Genomic DNA, 22,719 nt, shown 5'->3' with positions numbered 1-22,719 from the left:
TTTGCATTTGAAGAACAGTAAGTAGTAGGGATAACAACGATACAATCCTTGTTGTTACCATATAGCATCTGTAGTTTTGGTATCAAAAAGGTCTCGTTTAAGAAATTCCTTTTCAGATATCACACGTGTGGTTTAGTATTGGCATAATAAAAGTCATATATAACACGCATATCACATGTATTTTGTGTACATATTTACATGAATGGACAGATGCCCATTTTTGGCATGTTCCAACAATGGAATTGAACAAAATAAAGGAGAAATGAAGTGTTATTTTTCCTTTCCTTATGTGAGGGTACATACCATAACTGGAATCGAATGCGTCATTGCGTCTCCCGTCTCCACGAGAGAGAGAGAGAGAGAGAGATCGAGATCGAGATCGAGATCAACCTCCATGATAGAATTACTTTACCACCTTAAAGGAGGCAGTAACTATTTCTCAAACGACTGCATGCACTCCCCTGAATAAAAGAAGGATGAACAGCATCATCCCCGATAAGATAATGTGTCTTCTGGGAAGAGGGCATCCTCTATCATTTAAGGCTATAAGCATGGTGGAATTGTAAGGGAAACGCCATCTAGAGCACAAGGATAATCTAGTCACTGGTAGAGTAGAACTGAGCCCTATTACCAGTGTGATTGCAGTCCTTCCCCTTTCAAGGGAGGGTCAAAATTGTCCAGGTACCTGAGGTCAGGTTATTAGAAGTTCTTGTAACCCCAAGAGCGCAATGCATCGTTCTCGTTCTTTTCGTTCTGAAGAAGCTATTTTGCACATATCTAGATCGCTCTTGACGTTAGGTGGACGGTCATTGACCGGTCATCAATCAACGAATACAGATCACTTATCACCAGTCACTGGTTACCAATCATAATATTGGTCACCGGGAACTGAATATGATGAACACTTCCAGAATATAGGCATAGGGTCAAGGATTGGCTCGAACTCCTCTCCTGTTCCATTTTAGCTAATTACCCAACTACTTAGACCAAGCCCGCATATATTCGCGTTATAGAGGATAGGGATGGACTGATCTCCCCTCGGTCACAATATTTCCTCTCAATAGTTTTCGGAATGTGGAGTTTTTTCTTTCAGTGGAGCGAGTATCCTATAACACCATGGATTTCTTTTATATGACCCCTCGCAAGTACCGGTGCTGAAGGTTTACCAGATGTTAATCAGGAGATGACTCAGAAGGAGGGGGCTAGTGGTTTTCTATTACGTACCATGCATCTACACCTAGGGTCATCACCAGAGTTTTGAAGTAGAGTAGTGTTAAACTACACCAGTAGTGTTAGGACTGGTCAGCCTGGTGTCAGGATAATGTGACTGGGTGGGATTTCATACTACATGTCTGCGGCATGATGCCCCAGTGCTAGACATCACTATAAACTGTCACACTGCAGACATCTTAGCGATATGATTGAAAAATTGTTAAAGCTACGTTAAAAATCCAAATCACACATATACTCACCAGAGATTTAGGAATAGTAACTGGACACCTGTCGTGTCTGGTGATTCATATAATCCATTACTTCGAATACTTGCTGCTGCAGAATAGCAGTAAATAGTCCTTGTTACGTCATATAGCCAGCTGTTGGTCCGTAGTGACTCACTGAGGACTTTTTCCCAGCCTAGGAAAGTCAGATCGCATTCTATCTCAGTATTCGTGTATATTGGAATGAATTTCTTTACATTTCTAGGTCAGGTTTGTGTTACACCGAACAAAATACACAGAATCTTGGTTGAGGACTTTTTTTTTACAGAGCAAGACTTCGACTTCATCTACCTCATCTGGGAACTTTGAACCTTGAGTTCCGCAGCAGATATGGTATCCAGGGGCGTGCCTAAATTGTTTGGCACCCGGGGTGGATCCAACCTTTGGCATTCCCACAAATAATTTAAAATGTAAAGACAGAAAAGTATATTATATTTGCAAGTAGATTTCTAAACAGTACAGTAATCTCATATGCAAGCTGTAAATAATTTTCACTTTTGCGGTTTGGTTGGAAAACATGCACTGGTTTTTCAACTCTCCAAATGGCAACCACATCCCATCTGGCTGTCACAAAGGGCGGACAGCCCCTCACCTTCCCCTTAGTACACCATTGTTGATATCCCCAGACAGATTCCATTTACGTTATTTTAAATTTCCCATGTTGGCAATCTGGAAACCGCACATGGATTCACGGTCAGAATACATTTATATTGTGTAGACTTTTCAGCACCACCTTATGTGTTGATCCAGTGAAGACAAGATTCTGATGGGATTTCCTCTGCATGCCCTAAACTACACTACAACATGGACACTGATGAGCCAGATTTATATTGTAGAGGAATTTACTTAGGGTCAAAAGGTCCAGAATGAGAGTCTCCTACACACAAACGATTTTGAATATGTTTTTTTTTTTGCCCTGAAAGGGTGCATGTATCATGTCAAGAGTCATCGCCTCCTGAGACAACAAATTTGTGTTTGAATACCTCAGATGGCAAGGAGGTATTCACGCTCCTTGTCTTTGCGTGCAGGTCTGGAAACTTTCACTCTGGGCAAAGTCAGAAGGGTTTACACGCTGATTTCGTCACATTCAAGGATGAAAATTTCCTTGCAGACATATTCTCCAGAACAGAGAATGTAGTTCTAACAGAATGGTTTCTACATCAATACATATGCAGAGTCTCTGTTCATTCTGTGGAAGAAATTTTAGTGAACATATCTTCAAGCAAGTTACCGACTGCATTGGTCAGACCCTGATAGTTATACATCTAAGATATGTAACGCAAAGTGGAGACTCCTTTGTGATTGTTGCACGAGGAAAAGCATTATTCCCAGTTCCCCCTCTATTGATGCAGTAGCGGATTTTCTGCCCTTCCTTTTTGAGCAGAGATCTTGTTAGGTTTCCACAAAATCGATTCTACGGCTGCGCTTCAAACGGTCTTAAATTCTCTAAATATCAGCCCATTGGCCCAGATCCTCATTTGGCATGTCTTATTAGCTACCTCGAACTTTAGACGCAGGTGTCTCTCTCGTTGGTATCACCATTGAATCTCTCGTGTGTTTTGTAGGTGTTGACAAAAGTCCTTATTAACCTTTGAGAGAGATTTTCGAAAATCTTACTCTTAAAACTACTTTTCTCTAAATGAGAAGAAGCAAACTGCATCATGTCTTATCAGTAGAGGCATGTTATTGTTCAGTGGGAATAATTATTCGGTTTCCACGGTTATGCCAACCAGGCTTCCTTGCAAGATACGGCTTCCATCAGCACTTCACCTCTGATAGAAATCCAAAGTCTCTGTCGCATCTGTGATAGGGATAATCAAGATAGACCCCTTTGCCCAGCTGGGGCACTGAAGTTCTATTTACTAGTTGCTAAGGTAGAAAAAAGGTAGGATAAGGTTTCTTTTCTCCCCTTAAGGGGCTCAGCTGATATTTCAGCATCCACCATCAATATATAGAATTCGTTCAAACCATCAAGCAAATGCTTTGGTCACTCATGGGGAGAGATCTCTCATTCATGAGGATAAAATATTATGAAGTTAAGGCTATCGCTTCTTCTTGATCGCATCGCAATCACTCATCTTTAAAGGATATCTTAATGCTGCATTTTGGAGATCACAGATGGCCTTCACACTTTACCTTCGATCCTTATCAAACTAGAGCCGAAATATTTTTTCTCTGGATCCAACTTTTGCTATACAAACAGTGAGCCATACTGCTGTTTATAACATAATTTGAGTGGCTGGTTGTAGCAAATAATGACGATGTCCGATTGTACATGGGACGATTACGGCTAGTCAGAACGGGTCAGTGCACTAGTTCTAAGAATTTCTAGGTCAAGAGGATGGTGCATTGCGGAAACGGAAAGTTTGTCAGTAATGACAGGTAATTACTGAATAAACTTACTTTAACCCAACTGCCCCCGTCCCACATCTCTGCTATAAAGTTTCTGTTTCTTGGATACATCTTCATGTTTTCTCAGCTTTTGTACGATCAAATAAAATAATAATGAAATAATAACAAAAAGGCTCAAGTTCGCATGCCTTTGCAGCGTTGCATTAGACCAGAAACAAAGTTTTATGTTCCAGCCAGTATCATCTGTTCTTTCTGCTTACAGTACATTCAGATGGTCTCTGCAGAGTATTGACTAATCCATGTCCAAAACCAAAACCTGTAATGGATAATTTGTCTCGACGAACAAAGGATTTCTGGGAGATCCCGAGAGATTCTCTAGAGTTTGTTGTAAAACTTGGTGCTGGCCAGTTTGGAGAGGTTTGGAAAGGTAGGTAGACTTGTCCGCCATATACAGTCACAGTTTCTCGAGCATTAACTATTTACAAACTTGATGAGAAAAAGGAATTTTGGAAAAGTTTGGTCACGATCAACAGTATGTTATTACCATAATGACGGTAAATCTGAAGACTTGTAACACCCTTAATTATTTTCAAAAATAATATTGCATGACCTATAAAGGTGGGACACAAAAATAACGGAATTCTTCATGTACTGTAAGTCTTGGGATACCTTAAACATTTTCTACTTAGAGTTAGGCATATTTGTCCGATAGTTACTTCATAGATATAAAGACTTCTGGTATTTGTCCGATAGTTGCTTCATAGATATAAAGACTTCTGGTATTTGTCCGATAGTTACTTCATAGATATAAAGACTTCTGGTATTTGTCCGATAGTTACTTCATAGATATAAAGACTTCTGGTATTTGTCCGATAGTTGCTTCATAGATATAAAGACTTCTGGTATTTGTCCGATAGTTACTTTATATAATATAAAGACTTCTGGTTGTTAATGGACCTTTATTATGAATTATTAGATGGAACTTTTATATCTTAAGATAATTTGTTTGAAAAAATAAAAACATATATTTATTTTTTCGTTTTCTTATAATTTCCGAGTATTTGAAATATGAATTATTATATCGGATGATATAACCATATTACTAGTGACTTCTTCCGTTTTTGCTCTAGTTTATTATTGCCAGTTTATACATTACTGCATTAAAATTGTCATAAGTTACCAGTAAATAAGTTTCTACCTTGAAAATTTAAATACCTGACTCATTTAAATCTGGTAGGAGTATAATAACAAACGAAAATAAAGTTTGCTTAATCGTTCGCGGTTTTAGTGTACTTGTTTTAGTCATAGCGTCGTCACTGACTATTTTAACTTGAGCTGAATGAAGCACATCTTTTGGTTTCGGATGATTCGAACCACCGTAATTAACGTCACAAATGTCTCAAAATATGATAAAGAAGTCACGTAAATAATTGCAATAATAAAGCAGTGGTAGATTGCTTTGATGTAAGCGGCCTTAAATGGGTACATATTTACTCAATTACGGTAATTGTGCTAATATTATGCAGTAAAATGGGATAAAGTGAGTAATGTTTTTAAAAAGGGGGTACAGGCATTACCTTTTGGACAAAAATAACTATTTATCCAAGCTAATTTCAGGTTATATACAATTAACTTGCTTGGATTTCTGTCAGAAAACAGAAGACACATTCACGAATTTTATAATGAAAAGGGGCTGCTGAAACTACCATCATGCCAAAATCAAAAGTGAAATGAAAATACAAAACTAAAATGAATCGATGAAAAATAAGAAGTTTAACATTCAGAATTTTAACCTATCTTATAGTCATACTTTAATGCCTTTATGACAGTAATGTGAATATATGCTGGCTATGTGCTGTACATTTAAAGTACATCACTTCATATGATCGCTTATATCACTCAGAAACGCTAACGGGCGCGTGACATAAAGGATATAAAACAGCAATGGAAGTAGACTTTGTTTTCACGTGACGTCATCAAAAGTGTGCACTTCCATGTCCACCATTTTGATTCCCTAGTACGCAAAACGGCACCTAACACCAGTGTTCTCCCAAGAACATTATGAAGGCTCGTCTCATTTTGTGTGTAAGGATATCCTAAAATATCACATTCGGTTAAGTATGTCGACCGCCTGAGACCAATTTCGTGACTTTTCCCCTTTCTTCTTCAGTGAAGCAGCATTGAAATTTAAACAGTCTTTGGTATTATTTCACAATGAAATAGATCCATCAATAAAAAGATGCATAAATAAATGGATACACACATAAGTAGAGAAACGTATAATGATTTTAAATTTTCATAAGCTGAAATCAATCATTTGATTGTCATTCAAGTTAAAACGCCAATCGCTAATATATAATTTCATATTTTATTAAATCATTTCAAGAATACCCTGCTTTGACATTCGACTCAAAGTCATATTCCGTTAGGCACACATTTCATTTTAATACACTGAAGATGAACAACATCCTTCAACGGTTTTTTTCTATCAAACAGTAACATCTTTGATGTCATACAATATCATCTTTGCTGTCATACAATATCATCCTTGCTGTCAAACAATATCATCCTTGCTGTCATACAGTATCATCCTTGCTGTCATACAATATCATCCTCACTGACATACAATATCACCCTTGCTGTCATACAATATCATTTCTGTCAAACAATATCATCCTTGCTGTCATACAGTATCATCCTTTCTGTCATACAATATCATCCTCACTGACATACAATATCATCCTTGCTGTCATACAGTATCATCCTCACTGACATACAACATCATCCTTGTTGTCATACAGTATCATCCTTGCTGTCATACAATATCATTCTCACTGACATACAGTATCATCCTTGCTGTCATACAGTATCATCCTTGCTGTCATACAATATCATCCTCACTGACATACAATATCACCCTTGCTGTCATACAATATCATCATTACTGTCAAACAATATTTAAAAGTTCTGGCATATTACACGTTAAGAAATTTTAATTCCGTTACTGATACTGAATCCAGAAGCTCATTGTCCAGAAATATTCTTTCAAGATGGCAATTTTAGGGAAAAATTCAAAATAACAATTCTTTAAAAAAAATCACAGTATGGTCTGTTTGTCAGAAAAGCTGCATTTCAATTTGGTAGTAATATGCATGGATATATTTCAGCTTTACTATTCCGTCTTGCGATACAAGTCAGGGAACTTCTAGCTTTATTTACTCTTTCATGCTATATGGACATTTAATGTCAAGCATAATCTGTGTATCACGTCAATAAAGTAAATATCATTATCGACGACTAAATCAGATTTTTGTATTGAATATGCGTGTTATTGATAAAGGTTTAGGGAATCAATATGGAGACGCAATGTATGCACGCGTTGCATTGTTGGTATTTGCGTAAACAACCGTGACTTTGTGAAAACAACTCGTTGCTAATCTGGAAAAAAAAAAGAGATTTGGTAAAACGACGAATAAACCAAAATCTGCATCTAATATTTATTTTAGGAATAAGCAAGAATATAAGAGATGAGAAGCACGATATCCACTTTGTAAGTACTGTACGCTATAATGCAGGTCTCACTGTAAACTCTACGCGGCATGTGTATTCGCATTTTTATTGTATTTCACGTTGAATAAAAAAGAAAATACGTACATGCAAAAAAAAAACAAAAAAAAAAAAAACAACAAAAAAACAAAAAACAAAAACAAACGAACACATTAGTTTAAAACAGTTTATTGATATACTCATTGAAAAAGTACTGGTCACTTTTGTGTGACGCAAAGATATCTTGCCAATTTTGTCTTGATATTTATGTGCCTGTAAGTGTTGGGGCATAGAAAATGTTGCATTCGTTACGTGCAGACAAGACTGGTAACGTCTTTTTCTGTGCCAAAACTTAAAGTCACCATAGTAGATATATGGAGCCAAGGTGTACAATAACTATTTTTTCCTGTCCCAAGACTTAAAGTCATCATAATATATACATTGAGACAAGGTGTACAATAACTATTTTTTCCTGTCCCAAGACTTAAAGTCATCATACTGTATACATTGAGCCAAGGTGTACAATAATTATTTTTTCCTGTTCCAAGACATAAAGTCATCATAGTATATACATTGAGCCAAGGTTTTCAATAATTATTTTTTCCTGTCCCAAGACATAAAGTCATCATAGTATATACATTGAGCCAAGGTGTACAATAACTATTTTTTCCTGTCCCAGGACATAAGGTTATTACGGTATATACACTGAGCCAAGCTGTAATTCAGAACTGTTTGCAAATTGACCATGCTTAGTGAATTGATTTTTTTTGTTAACCTATATTAATCCAATATCTTGGTATCAATGGTTTATTTTTTTGTGGAGGGAAGAGGAGTGTAATGTTTATTATTGTTCGGTGTTACTTACTAAAAAATCAAACCCATAGCTGACAGTTACAGCAACTCTGTGGTCCACATCCCTGCGGCAAAATATTTTTTTTATATCTGCGGCATCCTTGTAGCACAGTTACACTAATGTTTATCTTTTTAAAAGAATCAATTTTTTTCTTGTTTTAATAACGATGCAAATTGACTACACAAACCTGAAGGAAGTGACATGATAAGTGCCGTGTTTCGCAATAAAAATGTAACTCCCGTGAAGAAAACAGCGAATAATCCATAATTTTACTAAATGACTAGTGTACAAAGAACCAGCATACAAAAATGTATTTTCAGAATATTTAGTCTAAAGTAAACAAACAGTCAAAGTGCTTCACAAGTTACCTACCGCTCCGGTGGTCTAGTGGTTCGAACGCCCGCCTCGGATGCCAGTCTATTTGTATATGCAAAGTTAGTAATAATCTTGCTGTTAGTGTACTTGCATATGCATATTTATTCATGGTCATGCGACCGCTTCGGTGGTCTAGTGGTTAGAACGTCCGCCTCGGATGCGGGAGGGCGCGGGTTCGAACCCCGGCCGAGTCATACCAAAGACTTACAACAATGGTACTAACAGCTGCCTCACTTGGCTCTCAGCATTAAGATGTTAGTGTTAGGACTGGTTGGCCTGATATCAGGATAATGTGACTGGGTGGGACATCATGCTACATGTTTGCGACATGATGCCCCAGTGCTAGACATCACTATAAACTGTCAAACTGCAGACATCGTAGCGATATGGCTGAAAAATTGTTAAAGCTACGTTAAAAATCCAAACACACACACACACACACACACACACGTTACCGGTCTATCAAACAAGCATGCAGCAAATTTGTATTCTGCAGAATCTGATGTAAACCTTCTTTCCTGCAGGCAAAAATCTGTTTTGAATGTTGATATTATATGTGAGAATATTAGTTGAACACATTTATTATCACAAGGTAAACTTAGACTGTTTGAGCGTTATTTTACTTCGTTCGAGAAACGTAAACTTACTGGTTTCCATATATTTGACTGAACACGTTGAATCACTTTAAAGCATGGGTATCAAATTTCATTTTTTAAAATGCATATTGATAGGTACATACTTTTGCAAATTTGTAAGCAAATGATAAACATTAAGCGACGATGCATAAAACCCTCTATAAAGTATACCATTATTCATCTTCACAGAGATAAGAGTGCTATGAATTTTGCAGTAATTAGATTGATTAGGTAAGTTGTAAATGCTAAAATATAAATCAAGGATGATGACGACAGTTTTTACATTTATTTACAATTGAATAGGCTCTTTTAGTTAGTGTGAACAGAAACTTGTATCAGAGAGGCGCGTGTCAATTTTAGAATTCAGTGGTATCATATCTTTGTGCTAGCTGCATGCGTGGAACCCTCTGATGGAAGTTAAGAGATTTTCAAAGGAGGAACTCAATTCACGCCTTCATTGATGGCATTTGTCCCAGCAAAATGTTCATTTAAGTGAATGGGAGGTCAGTGAGGGTGTTTTGTCAAGTAAGGTGTCAATTGACCTGGTAAACATCCTCCCTTAAGTTAATTAAAGCAAAGTGGATTATCTCAACATTTAACAAAGTATTACTTCGATTGATGTGATTGAAATCAGGTTTGAGAACGCAAGTCTGATTTACTTACTGTTTCATTCAGCAGTTATTTATATCAACAAAATTTAATTACATGTGGTAATAACACTTTGCTCTTATGTTATATTTACTCAGTAGAATAATTAATATTGTCATTAGTGTAATAAAATTGGAGCGAAAGCGTTTTTCATTTATGAAACGATCAGTATTTGAACAAGACAAAGTAACACCTTAAATTAATTTAACAATTGTTACGAGTCCGAGGTTTCAAACTTAGTAACAGAAAAGGGAGAAAACCATCGGTTTTGTAAAATTTCAAAAGTAATATATTTCCCTAAAATAGAAAGTGAAAGCAGAAAAAACTTGAAGCATTGTGAATTAAAACTCAGATAGACCTACAAATGTTATCACAAGTCCAAAAGTTTTATCACAAGTCCAAAAGTTTAGAGTACTCTTAATGAATTCGAGTGGCGTTCCGAATGAAGTCCAATGTAATGTGGTTATGTGCAGGTAGGTAACCTTAAATAGTGTTGACATGCTAAAAGTCTTGAAGTATCACAACGATATAATCAAAAATGTATTTAATTGAATTCACAAGGATTCCAAAATAATTATTTCATCATAAGGTCAATGATCACTTTACAATTCAAATGAATGATTGAAATAAATCAATTATCTCAAATAATAATTGAATACAACTAAAATGCCAATTCTTCTTCAGATCTTATGTTATAATTATATTCCTCACTACGCTATATAAACAACTAAATCACAATAACAGAACCAGGATGAGGATCAAAGGCTCATTCCAGAATATTCTAACTTGTTAATAAGGCTAGGTCCTGAAATAGCTAACCAATCATAAATTAGGTGGACCAGTATTTCCAAGAAGAAATTCCATGACCTGAACTCAGATCCCATCAAATTCGAAAATAAGATCAAAAGGTCACATAACGTGTTTACTAAATTTAGAGTGCCCTTTCGTTTTGCTATATCTGATACAATTGTGTATCACCAATTAGCAAAACATACTTGAGACTTGCCCTTTCTACTCAGTATCTCTGATACTACTGTGTATCACAAAGGACCAAATGCACACGGAACTTGGCCTTTTCACCCTCTTATATCTAATACCACTGATGACGATGACCTTCACCAAAAATATCTGGGACTTGCCCATTCCACTGTCTGTATCTGAGACCACAGATGAGGATCAACTTCACAAGATAAAACAACAACAAACAGTAGACATTTAATCTAATACCCATTTGATATCCGTGTATTCGGGTGTGATTCCAGCAAAACAATTTTGGGACCCCACCGCTAGAATTGGGAATTGAGAGTTTTGTATCACGTGATGTAACGAACACTATACCACAGTAGCAATAAAAGTGCCTGAGGAAAATGTCAGAAAAAACTAAAACAATAAGAACAACAACAGCAACAAAAACGTGGCTGTGTTCAATTGCAGCAAAGTCATTACTAAAGCCATTTAGCGTGAATGGTTGGACCACGTGACTCCCGGTGTGACAGAAGTATCACATGCCCTTTTTTTGAATCTAAACAAGTCAGCACACATGCTGTGTTCGTCGGTATATACCAGCACTTATCGACAACAATCCACACTTCTATTTGAAAATTGTCTAATTAAGGAAGTAATATATACGTGTTGCTACCGGAATCAGATCACAATCAATTTTACTATATATTCTCTACATTTGGTTCTCTGTACGGTATATTCCGTTGTGTACGAATTACAATAAATCATATCTTATTCTAAAGCACATTCAAAGATATCCGGCCTTTTCTGAGAGGCTGGATTGTAAACAAAGCACCGTACATCGGGTCACAGATTTCAGTAACGGAAAACCATCAATATCTCATTACTTACAGTGCACTGTCGCATAAATAAATATGTACAATCACAACATAATGCTCAAATTCTAATGAATAAACAATTACCTTTAAACTAACACCAAGAATGCCTATATCTAACTCTTGTATCAGCACCAAAAGGAGATAGGAAAAAATGCTCTAAAATTAGACTTGGACTACATTTGTGTACTAGACCGGAACTAATAATTGTGATAATTCCTAACAGGCCAAAATTATTTATGGCAATTTTTAGTCAAACTTTTTTTTCGGCATACCACACCTATTTCAAAATTATACATGAACTCTATTTGAACTTTTTAGCAAACAAGACATGTGACAGCTGTCAAAAAGTGTGTGGTACAGGTGTTTCACGGAGTGTAAGTTTTGGCCGAAGTGCTCTTGAGAAACTAAATTTGCTATATTTTCCTTAATTATTTAAATGCATAAAAACCTAATTTTATTACAAGACGAAGCCTATCTGAAAATATGTTTGACATTTAAATAGATTGATAAGATAAATTTCAAGGAAAAGTTCAATAAACATTCTAATTTTGAAGACTACATTTTAAAGAAAAAATTTTCATACAAGTTTTAAAATTTAAACTGACAAATTGTAGACAGCAAAGGTGACTAATGAAAGGTATTTAAAACAAATTGTATTTTGGGTCTGTACAACTGAAAACATTTTTCCGAGGGGTAGTGAAGCAGATAGCTCAGTGATTGTTTTAGCGAATTGTAATATGCCTGTTCAAATGCATGTAGATGGTGATACAAAAGTTAGATTTAGACATTCTTGGTATGCATTTAAAGGTAAGTGTTTATTCTTTAGAATATGTGCTTATGATGCGGTTGTCTAAGTATTTTTTGGCGACAATAAACAGTGCGTAATAAGGTCTTGGTGATGATCCGGAAGTGAAATCTGTGCTCCATTGCACGTTGGTTTGTAAACAGTCCAGCCTCACACAAACATGCTGGTGAACGTATGATAAGAACGTCACCGTTAAGTCATCTTTGAAGGTATCTGAGATTAACATATGATTTGTATTGATCGTCATACAGTAGAAAAGTTCAGTACTGAGAAACAAATGTGGAGAATATATAGTAAAATTAATTGTGTTCTGGCTCCAGCAAGCTACCTGGTCTTCAATAATGCAATCGCAAGCATTAAAATTATCAAGATGACTTCCGGTGAGGATTATAAAGTACATTTACCATGTCGATTTTAAATGCCTGAAGACCATTACTACTAACTTGCGATTGGGATATATTAAAAAATAAAACTGACTAATCAGCTAACGAAAATTGATTATAGTAGAATCGTCCTTGGTGTTTATTGTGTTGGAATCTAACAAAATATGCCATCGTAATTATTTAGCTTTGTTGATATGGTTTAAACCTATTAACTACCTCTTTGAAGTAGAGGAAAGATATTGTACTACTGCTAGCACGTACTAAGGAACACACACACACACTTTTATTCCTAGGTCCTAAACAACAGTTTGAAGTAGATTTCGTAGCATTTTACCAATGGGGAGAGGGCTGAGAAAGATAACTTCAAAACAGAATGTACATTTTTGTACATTCTTGTCTAGGATTTTGCATCTAGCTTACATTTTGGGGCACTCTACGCATACGGTTATACCTGTAATCATCAACGCATACGGTTATACCTGTAATCATCAACGCATACGGTTATACCTGTAATCATCAACGCATACGGTTATACCTGTAATCATCAACGCATACGGTTATACCTGTAATCATCAACGCATACGGTTATACCTGTAATCATCAACGCATACGGTTATACCTGTAATCATCAACGCATACGATTATACCTGTAATCATCAACTATGGCAAGGGAATGCGTCTTGATAAATACTACACCCGCATCACAACAGTGTCCACATTCCATGATTGTTTTTCTAGCAAACGTTTGTGTTTTAAATTTACTTATCAAATTTTGTTTATGTTATAAAAAATAACACAATAAAACTAGAAAATTATATATAGCACTATTAGTACCCCTCACTTAAAAAGATATAAAGTCACTGTGACGTACATTTAAAATGTTATTGTCTTTGCTTATAATTTTGTTTTATAGAATCTGAATCCCTTGGTAACAGCTAGTTTGCGTGCAAAAGTACAATTCTAATTCATCCACTCTTCTAATGGTGCCTGGAGCCTGTATATTAGTCCAAAACATTTAAACAATACCCACACAGCTAGCTACCTAATGCGGACGACAGGTGGAAATCTCAAAATTATTTGTTGATTTCTAAGTTGAACTGATTAACGTTTGTTCCAACATGTCGATAAAGTTTACAATAAATTATTAGCTATTATTACGTCCAGTAATAATCAAGACGACAAAATACAACAGCTGTGAAGCAAAATATTGTTCAGTGCAAGTACGCATAGCGTCCGGTTGCCATAAAGAAATAAATCTGGCATATTAGACGTGATGGTTTCTCTCTCCTAGATTACAAATGTATTTGAAGGAGAGCCCGCCTAAAATCAGTTAATCACGTGAAAAGAACATTTAGTTAAGTAGGTACAAATTAGTTTGACAGTGGCATGGTTGCCAGTGAAGAAATAAATTGTTAGAAAAGTTCAAATCCTCACCAGATAGAGCAGTATATCTGCAGCAGTCACTAAACCATTCTCGTTCATGTTGCCCCTTCCGTGAGAGGCAAGACAGGTGGACCAGGCCTCGTGGTCAGCTCCTACTCTAGCACTGAAGTTTCCTAGTAGGTAGAGGCCTTCATTGTTGGGGATACTAGATATTGCTTGATCCGGAGTCTCGTATAACTTGTCTTTCTCCTCGTGGATGGATTAAAGGGTTGGGGCGTAGACACTGACTATGTTGGTTGGGCCTGAGGATATTGACAGCCGAAGGGCATGGATCCTCTCAGTTCGTGATGACGGAGGCTCAATGAAGGCGACTGGCGTGTTCTTTACAGCAAAGTCGACACTTTGCTGCCTAGGTCATCCGAGGGCGTGCCTGCCAAAAGAAGGTGAAGTTGACTTCCCTGATGGTTCCGCAGTCCGGTCTCCTGAAGGCAGGCAATTTTGACGTTCAGTTGGGAGAGTTCTCTGTCAATGACGGCAGTCTTCTGCAGGTCAGCGGTGAATCCAGGACACTTGGTCCTATTGATCTAGCCTGAGAAACGAAGAACTGGAGTCTTCTTATTTCATATTTGAGTCTTGCCTGGTGCGGAGTTTGTAGCTCACTTCTCAAGATGGTTCTCTAAGCTCCATGCACCAAGTGAAGCAGGCAGGCCAGGGCGGGGCAGCATCTTAATGAATGGGGTCTGCCCAGCTTGAGTCGGGCGGTAGCGGTCCAGTGTGACATGGTGATCTCTCCCACCGTCGGAAGCAACCCCTGGCGCCAAGCTCTACGCCAATCGAGCATTTACATAGTACCTGTAACTGCTTATTCCCGTGTTGTGCCGACACTTTACGATGATTCTGGAGTGTCCTGTCCAGTGGAGCTACGAAGCCTTGGCAGTGTGGTATGGAGAATCAGATGTTGGACGTGCGGCAGATTCCCCCTCTCTACGCAGCTGGTGGACCCAAGGAAACGACGAATGCCGATACAACTTGGCACCAACGGCGTCGTAGGAGTTGCCGGAATGACGAAGAAGTCAATGTCAGACCTCCTTAGAGGAGACTCCGTCTCCGAATTGTCTGTCGGGGTTTACACCCTTAGCCTTTCCCGTGAGTGGGTATAGCCGCAAGGAAGCAGAGGTTTGGAATCGGAGTTTTCCTTCACTTAGCTACCATCCATGGTTTATGAGTCCCATCTACCCGAAGCGACTGGTTTTAAGACGAGCCAATGACCCACCTTCACTCCTTCTCCTGTTAGTGGAAACATTATCCGCTGGACTTAGAAGCTAAGCCACTTGCGTAGGTCAGGAGCCAGATTTTAGTTGGCAGAGGCGATCAGAGACGCAAGCCGTTTGGGGCATTTCTGGAAGAATGGGGCGCTTGTCTCCCACTCCCACCCCGGCAATGTCAACCTTGGACCACTTATAGATATAACTATATTTTAATTCTTGAAGTTGACCTTTGGAGGATTTTTATGCCCGTTCAAGGCAAACATCTGACGTTTTCGTTTCTCGACACTCTTTGTAAGCGTTGGATAATTATTTCAGAAGTTACTACTGGTTGTATGCTTAATGCTTCAAATTACACAAGCATATGGATGATTGTTTTACGTCACTAGCATAACCAAGTTTGAGTAATTGAAATATATATTTCTTTTCCTAAAACACAAACTGAACAAATTGAAAATAACTTACAGCATGGTGAATGAGTTCCTAAATTCCTAACTGTTCTGTTAATTCTAATTATATTAAGCAATCCGAATGAATTCCAAGGGTATTCTGAATGGTAGTCAGTAATGTACGTATGTGTCAACATTACTGACAAAATCACTATGATATAATCCCAAAATGTCTTTCAGTGAATTTCTGGTAATTTCCATACATCATTAAATCCAAATGTTTCTTAATTAATTCACAGCAATCCCATACAGCTGTTATATATCAGAATAATATTTAAATGAATATTTGAATACTATAATTCCAACGAATGATTAAATTAAATAAATAAATTCCTCTAATGAATAACTCTTCCAAGATTAATAGTACTAACAGGAATGCCTAATTCTTTCTTTTATATAGAATGCTACACAATCGCGAGGATGCAATATGAGACTTCGAATAAAGCATCTTGGCATTTCAAAATTACTTTAGAAGTAAAAAGATCAACTATTTTGTTTCTGGCAGATCAGAAATTAGGTCAGCCTGGGGTCCTCTGTCAGAACACATGTACTTTTCAGATTATGTTTATCTGACTTTACTACATCTCAGACTTGGATCTTTGTGCATGAAACAATTGACGAACTATACATGACTCATCTTTAAAGTGCAGACTACGATCATAGGGTATTAGCATTACAAATGTCATTAACTACAAAAATAATATACATAATATAGGTATACATAACAATGATTTTGATGATTATCCTGCGATCATTCCACATATATGTAAATCAGGAAGAGATGCTTTGAAACATCTATCAAACATGTGTATTTCGATCAACCTTGATGATAGCACACATATTATCACTCGCTTCCGAGACAATGTGAAGAATGTTTTAGGTGCTGAATTACCATTCCTGGTCCTGTAACCAATGAATACTTTGCACCATTTCTGACCCCACGCAGGTGATGTTGGAGTGATGCGCTTATAATATGATTTGCGATGACACCGAGGTCATCAATGTTGAAATTCATAACAGTTTTACATCAACCCTCCAAAGCTTTGAAAAATAACCAAGAGGAGGTTTAGAATAGATACTTTCCAGCTGCATAAATGTTCAAACTAAGGTTTTCCCGTAAAAATGGATTCAAAAACAAATTTGGGACTGTACAACTGTAAATCAGTTTTGAAATGATTAAGCAAGTGGATTAGAAACAACACTAATTTTCTGCATGCCTTTTCACTTATAGGAATACTTGTCGATATGTTAGAACCACGTAATGTAATTAATGTTATGTTGGTGATATCTAAAAGATACATTTATAATATACCCCATGAAAGAAAACCTCCGTCCCTACCTTTGTTATTTTTTTAAAAAAAACAAGGATACTACACTTGTGAGGTGGAATTAGCCAAAAGAAACAATAAACTGGAATGTTTTGAAACTGAGTGGCACACATTTATTAATTTAGTTATATATTAGTCATTTTCTGTCTATTGTTTGAAATGTTTTAGATAAAATGTTTTATTTCTTCATGCTATCCTTATTTCTTGTTGCACGTATTCCCAATTGTAATAGTCCAAAATTTAGCCGTTTGAAGCCTTTTTAGAGAACAAGAAATAATTGTAAGGTAGTCTGGCATGACTCCGCAACCCATGACAACCTATAAACGAGGAATTATCAAAGAAAAGTTTACCCGCACAACCCATTCCGCCGGTCGAGTTATATTCCAACACCAGCGTATAGCCCCCACCATGGACACTAATGAACGTGGCCGCAACAAATCATGCATGTGATAATACAGAGAAGTCTCTGAAATACCGACGTTACCTGAGTGAACTTGAATTTAGCAACATAGAATTCCCTGAAGTCTTCTAAGATTTTTCTCGTGCACTTTAAATAACTCAAACCCACTAATATATCTGAGTGGAATAGAGGCTTTTATCCAAAACAACTATCCCAATGAGGTTGATCTATTATTTATTAGCGACAATGAGGGCCTAAAACGCTGAGTTATTACGCGTAGAAAAATATTTTCCGGTTGGTTTTTCGGCATAGAAAACACAATATATCCATGTCGATGCTGCCTATATGTATTTAGCACCCAAAAAATGCTTGACGGTAATGACATTTACTGCGGGGATGTCAGCGTACAGTCATACCGGAAAATGCAAGAACATTTGAAAATTTAAATGGAGAGAGAGAGAGAGAGACACAGACAGAGACAGACAGACAGACAGAGAGAGAATGTTCAGGTGAATTGTCATGAAACCCCGATGGTTTCAACAAAGACGACACAAGTTGCCAAATAAGTCCCATGCGGATTTTGTTACATTGTTGTCAGATGCGAAGGCGTGATCGAGCCGCCAATGTTGTATTGCGACAATCACACGATTGATGTATTTATTAAATCGCTCGAGTTTGCAGCGAAATCAATCTGGAAATAGTTTGTCTCCTCGCAGATTTGCTCATGATTTATGATGATACGCCTGAGTTTTCCGTGGCCACTCATTGCTGGATTTGTATTGGTCCCATTGGTACGGTTGAAAAAGATCATCATCAGTGTGTTATCAGTGGCCAGTATTGAGGAGCTGCTACGTTTCCCGGATAAAATAAGAAGTCCGGTTGTGATGCATAACCTGCGTTTGCATGATGGGCACCTGATCATGCACAGGGATGCGGCAACATCAAATACAGCAATACATGTCATAACAAATGATATGGAAAAATGTATGACGTTTAGGCTTTGACTACTCTAGCTTATTGATTCACTGAATTTCATGAAGTTCGGTCTGGAAAGTTCACCGCTAACCTTTCTGATAACGGTAAGGAAGGACTCACCAATATGGTGGTGTTTTCCATGCTAAACAGGAGAGGTTAAGCCTGCTTACGCGCACGGGGGCTTACCTGTACGAGGGAATGGGGGCCAATTTGATGAACCTCAATCGCCTACAGTTCATGTCCTTTATTTGTCACTGTCACATGATGTATATAGATTTCCAAAACCTCTATTAATAGCCCATGATGCAGCCTATGCCTGTTGGTGGATTTTACTGGGTTGATCTTAATCAATTTGTGTTGAAAAAGTTTAAAAGTATATATCAGCAGTAGGGACTTTGGGTGGGTTCTAGGAGTCGATCTGGAATACCCATATGGGCTTCACAGTAACTGCAATGATTGCCCAATGGCCATACTGGCTGCAGGTTTGGTTGTCATCGTATCAGTGCTGGTTAATTACTTACATCTTCCACAATTATTCAGAATTCATAAAACGGGTACAAAACCTGCGCCAAAACAAAATTACGTAACTCGTGTGCGTTATTTAGTTATTTTTCATGTCATGTTATAAACGGTTGCTGTTTTTTGAACAATCCGTTGGATGGCTCCTTCTATACAAATATGGACCTGGGGACGGGTGTGCCTAATGAGTTTGATAAAAACTTCTACAAACCCACGAATAATTCCATATTCAACAAGACGATGAAAAACCTGCCGGTGAGAATTAGCATAGATTTTGTCTGGGACAGCGAGCAAGATAAACTGCGCAAACCCAATGCGAAAACAGCATTCGAGTCCTGAAAACCATTTGACGGTGGTCCATAACAAAAAATCTAAGTTTAAGCTGAAAAAGTTGACGCGACAGTTTTTCACTTCTCTAGATTGCTAATGTATGAATTTTATTATTGCTGTATCAAGTCATGGTACGGTGGCAATAACAAAATGTTTTACATGGATACAGACACGCTGATCATACATATTACCACCGATGACGTATACGCGGACATGGCTGAAGCATCACTCATCAATGAATTCTACACGATGGAATATATGAAGAAGGGCCATCCGTTGTGCAATAACACCAACAAGAAAGTAGGGGGAACACTGAAAGACGAATGCGCGGGCAAGTCCATTGTAAGGTATGTAAAACTGCACGCCAAAATATATTCAGTAAAGAAATCAAAAAAGCCAAAAAGGAGTCCAACGCGTGGTTGTGCGAAACAATTTCTGGCACGAAATATATGTGGAGTGCTTGTGCGAGCGGCGTGAATTTATGCAAACAGCAAATCTTATTCGCTGTAAGAGCTATCGAGTGTTCTTATAACGATACACCAAGGTGAATTTATTTAAGCTGTATAACAAGTGGTGGATTTTCCCTTATGGATTCAAAACTTACTCAAGTGGGCATCATGCGAGTCACATCTAGGAACGTTCGCTACAAATATACTTGTATGGGAAAAATATTGTGCTGGTTTGAAAACAAACGAGTCTGACACGAACGCATCAGATAAAATAAAGTAAGTATCGCGCGATGCATATAACGACGAAACCTGTCAACTGGATGTCCCACTTCGTGTCAAAGATATGTTTCTGTCGCGGTAGACCGTACGGAAAGACATCACAGTGGACATCGAACAAACGTTTAAAACGCTGATGAATCATAAGGGCGAAACCAGGGAAGAGGTAAGGAAGTTGTGAGTATTTCCGCCGCTGTGATGGCCGATTAGAAACTGGGTCGGATTGTTAGCAAAGCCAAAGCCACGGACGATGCCGCAGAAACGTTTGGACTATTGACAGAGGCGATTACTTGCATCCAAGAAGGCATCAGGGAAATCATAATGAGCTTGGTGCGATGGCAATAGTCACCTGTCTACTCGACAAAGACGCCAGAAAGGAACAGGATGATCTTCCATCTCTACAACCACCTATCTACAAGTCAATGATTGGGTCACCTCAGCAGTTAGTTACTGATCCTTGAAAATCACATACCTATGCGTGAACCAAACGGTCAGCGGGGCCACGCACGTGAGAAAGTGCACAACCAAAAGTTACATTTTTGAAAAGGCCTTGGTGGACCAGTTCCTTGCCCTTGCAACCAGCGATAGGTTCATGAATTTGAGGACCGACAAGGGTCAGTTCGTGCGGGCAACATTGCGCCAGAAGTCATCAATGAAGTCACGTCGATTTGTTAAAGGTTGGTCTCCGATCACATCATGGACGCAAGAACATTCCGCGTGTTGCTGAATGAACTCACAGAAGACAACATCGATCGTTGTGCGTTTATCGCAGTTTGCCAAACATTTGATCACAATAGATTTGCTGTCTCCCCGCGAATAACCCCTTTATTTTATCGGCATATGATGATGCAGTGTGGAACACCGTTAGACCTCCAATGGGCCCTTACGAGATAGACACGATCAATGATGGAATCGGACGGAGGGAACGCATTGATGACCGGATAAGATATAAAATTTTCATGCGAGTACACAATTCACATGCAGCACTATCAGCTAAACTGAATCTCCAGATTACGCGGTTGATATTACGATATTCGTCATTATGAACGGTTAGTGTTTGATCTAAAGATATTATTTTGATTTCCCCAAACCAAAGGACCCACCGGTAGTAATTACAATATCTCACTATATATTGACAGGATCACCGCTACTTTCGCATGTGACGCCATTAGCGGCCGCAGGAAGTGTAGCTACTGAAGGTTGCATATTATTGGTTTCGCCCCAAACGTACCCCCCGGGTTATTGATTTCTTCCGCTTGGCCCGTGCATCTTCCGTTCAGCTATCTCTTCCTTGCAAGCCTTCATTTCAATCCCGTGGATCAGGACGGGCACCTGTTGAATCTTCGTCAGAAAACTCCGATGTTAGAAAAGTACATTGGATATCGATTTGACTTTAATCTATACAATGTCGGTTACACGTGGACGAGTGAGAACTGGGTCAGTCGTCAACGCAAGAAAATCCGTTAGACATGTTCAGGGGAGATCCAAAGGTTCCTACGGCTGTGGCTTCGTGTGCAGAACCAGTCACGAAACAAGTTTCAATTCGAGTAGTTGACATTGTTACAAGGGCTGCCGTGGAATGTTTGTAAAATTTCAGACATTTCAATCCCTTCGTGATCAATTGTGTATATTGGTGACACTTGGGACTCATAAGGAAAGGCGTTTCTTTCAACGTTAATAACGACTGCTTCGATCAAATAAGATCATCATTAATGCTGCTCAACAATGGCTGAATTGGCGCAAAGCGGTACCGATTAGGGGTGGATTACGGTTGTGGATTGATACTGCACAACAAATCTATATTAGATGAACTCTGTAATGTTCAAGCAATGCTACAATTGGATGAAATATCCGATTCCACGTTTGAGATGGACACGCCTATAAGGATAGATCAAAACTTTTGTGATTTTTGGTATTTGTCGTACATGGATATGGGGCCTTATAATAAAAGTCAAAAGTGAAGTATAAGTGCATGACAAGTTTCAAAATTCCTATCCGTTTAAGGTCTTCTTTGTTATTAGTCAGAGCTGACAATACCAATTATGCCTACGACGCCCAGATAGATTTGTCAACAACGGCATGATGACCTTGTTCGGCATTGAGCGTTATCTCACCGACGGAAAGGAAATCAAAACATATTTGAGAAACGTTGACAATGTCTTTTATTATTGGGCTCGCCATATATACTAGACAATGACGGCAAATCTCCTCGCCCGTCTATGTTTTACAAGGATACATGCATATCATACCCAATATACCATTGGAAACGTCTGAGTGAGGCAGGAGCTGCTGAACACCAGCTCAAACTGTCATCGCCCCGAATTTTAACTCTGGATTAGTTCACTGTCGAGGACACCTTCATGGGCCCTCATGGTCGCTTTCGTGTGCGAATACTTTGAGTTACATATGTG

At 38.1% G+C, this 22,719-nt stretch overlaps 1 protein-coding gene across 2 annotated transcripts in view; it reads left to right on the top strand.

Moving 5' to 3' along the window:
* The window catches only part of LOC149808203 (tyrosine-protein kinase Yes-like), a 103,906-nt gene that overhangs the window by 25,851 nt on the left and 55,336 nt on the right, over positions 1–22,719 (top strand). For both annotated transcript variants that reach the window (XM_089974636.1, XM_089974627.1), the window contains one exon: positions 4,111–4,275. In XM_089974636.1, the coding sequence (XP_089830762.1) occupies positions 4,111–4,275 (165 nt within the window). The remainder of the gene's footprint in view (positions 1–4,110; positions 4,276–22,719) is intronic.

This window comes from Sinohyriopsis cumingii, chromosome 1 (genome assembly GCF_028554795.1).
Source record: "Sinohyriopsis cumingii isolate HCF-2022 chromosome 1, ASM2855479v2, whole genome shotgun sequence".
NCBI classification, from domain to species: Eukaryota; Metazoa; Mollusca; class Bivalvia; order Unionida; family Unionidae; genus Sinohyriopsis; species Sinohyriopsis cumingii.
Note: the sequence above shows the minus strand (reverse complement) of the source record. Positions and strands in the feature narration are given on the sequence as shown.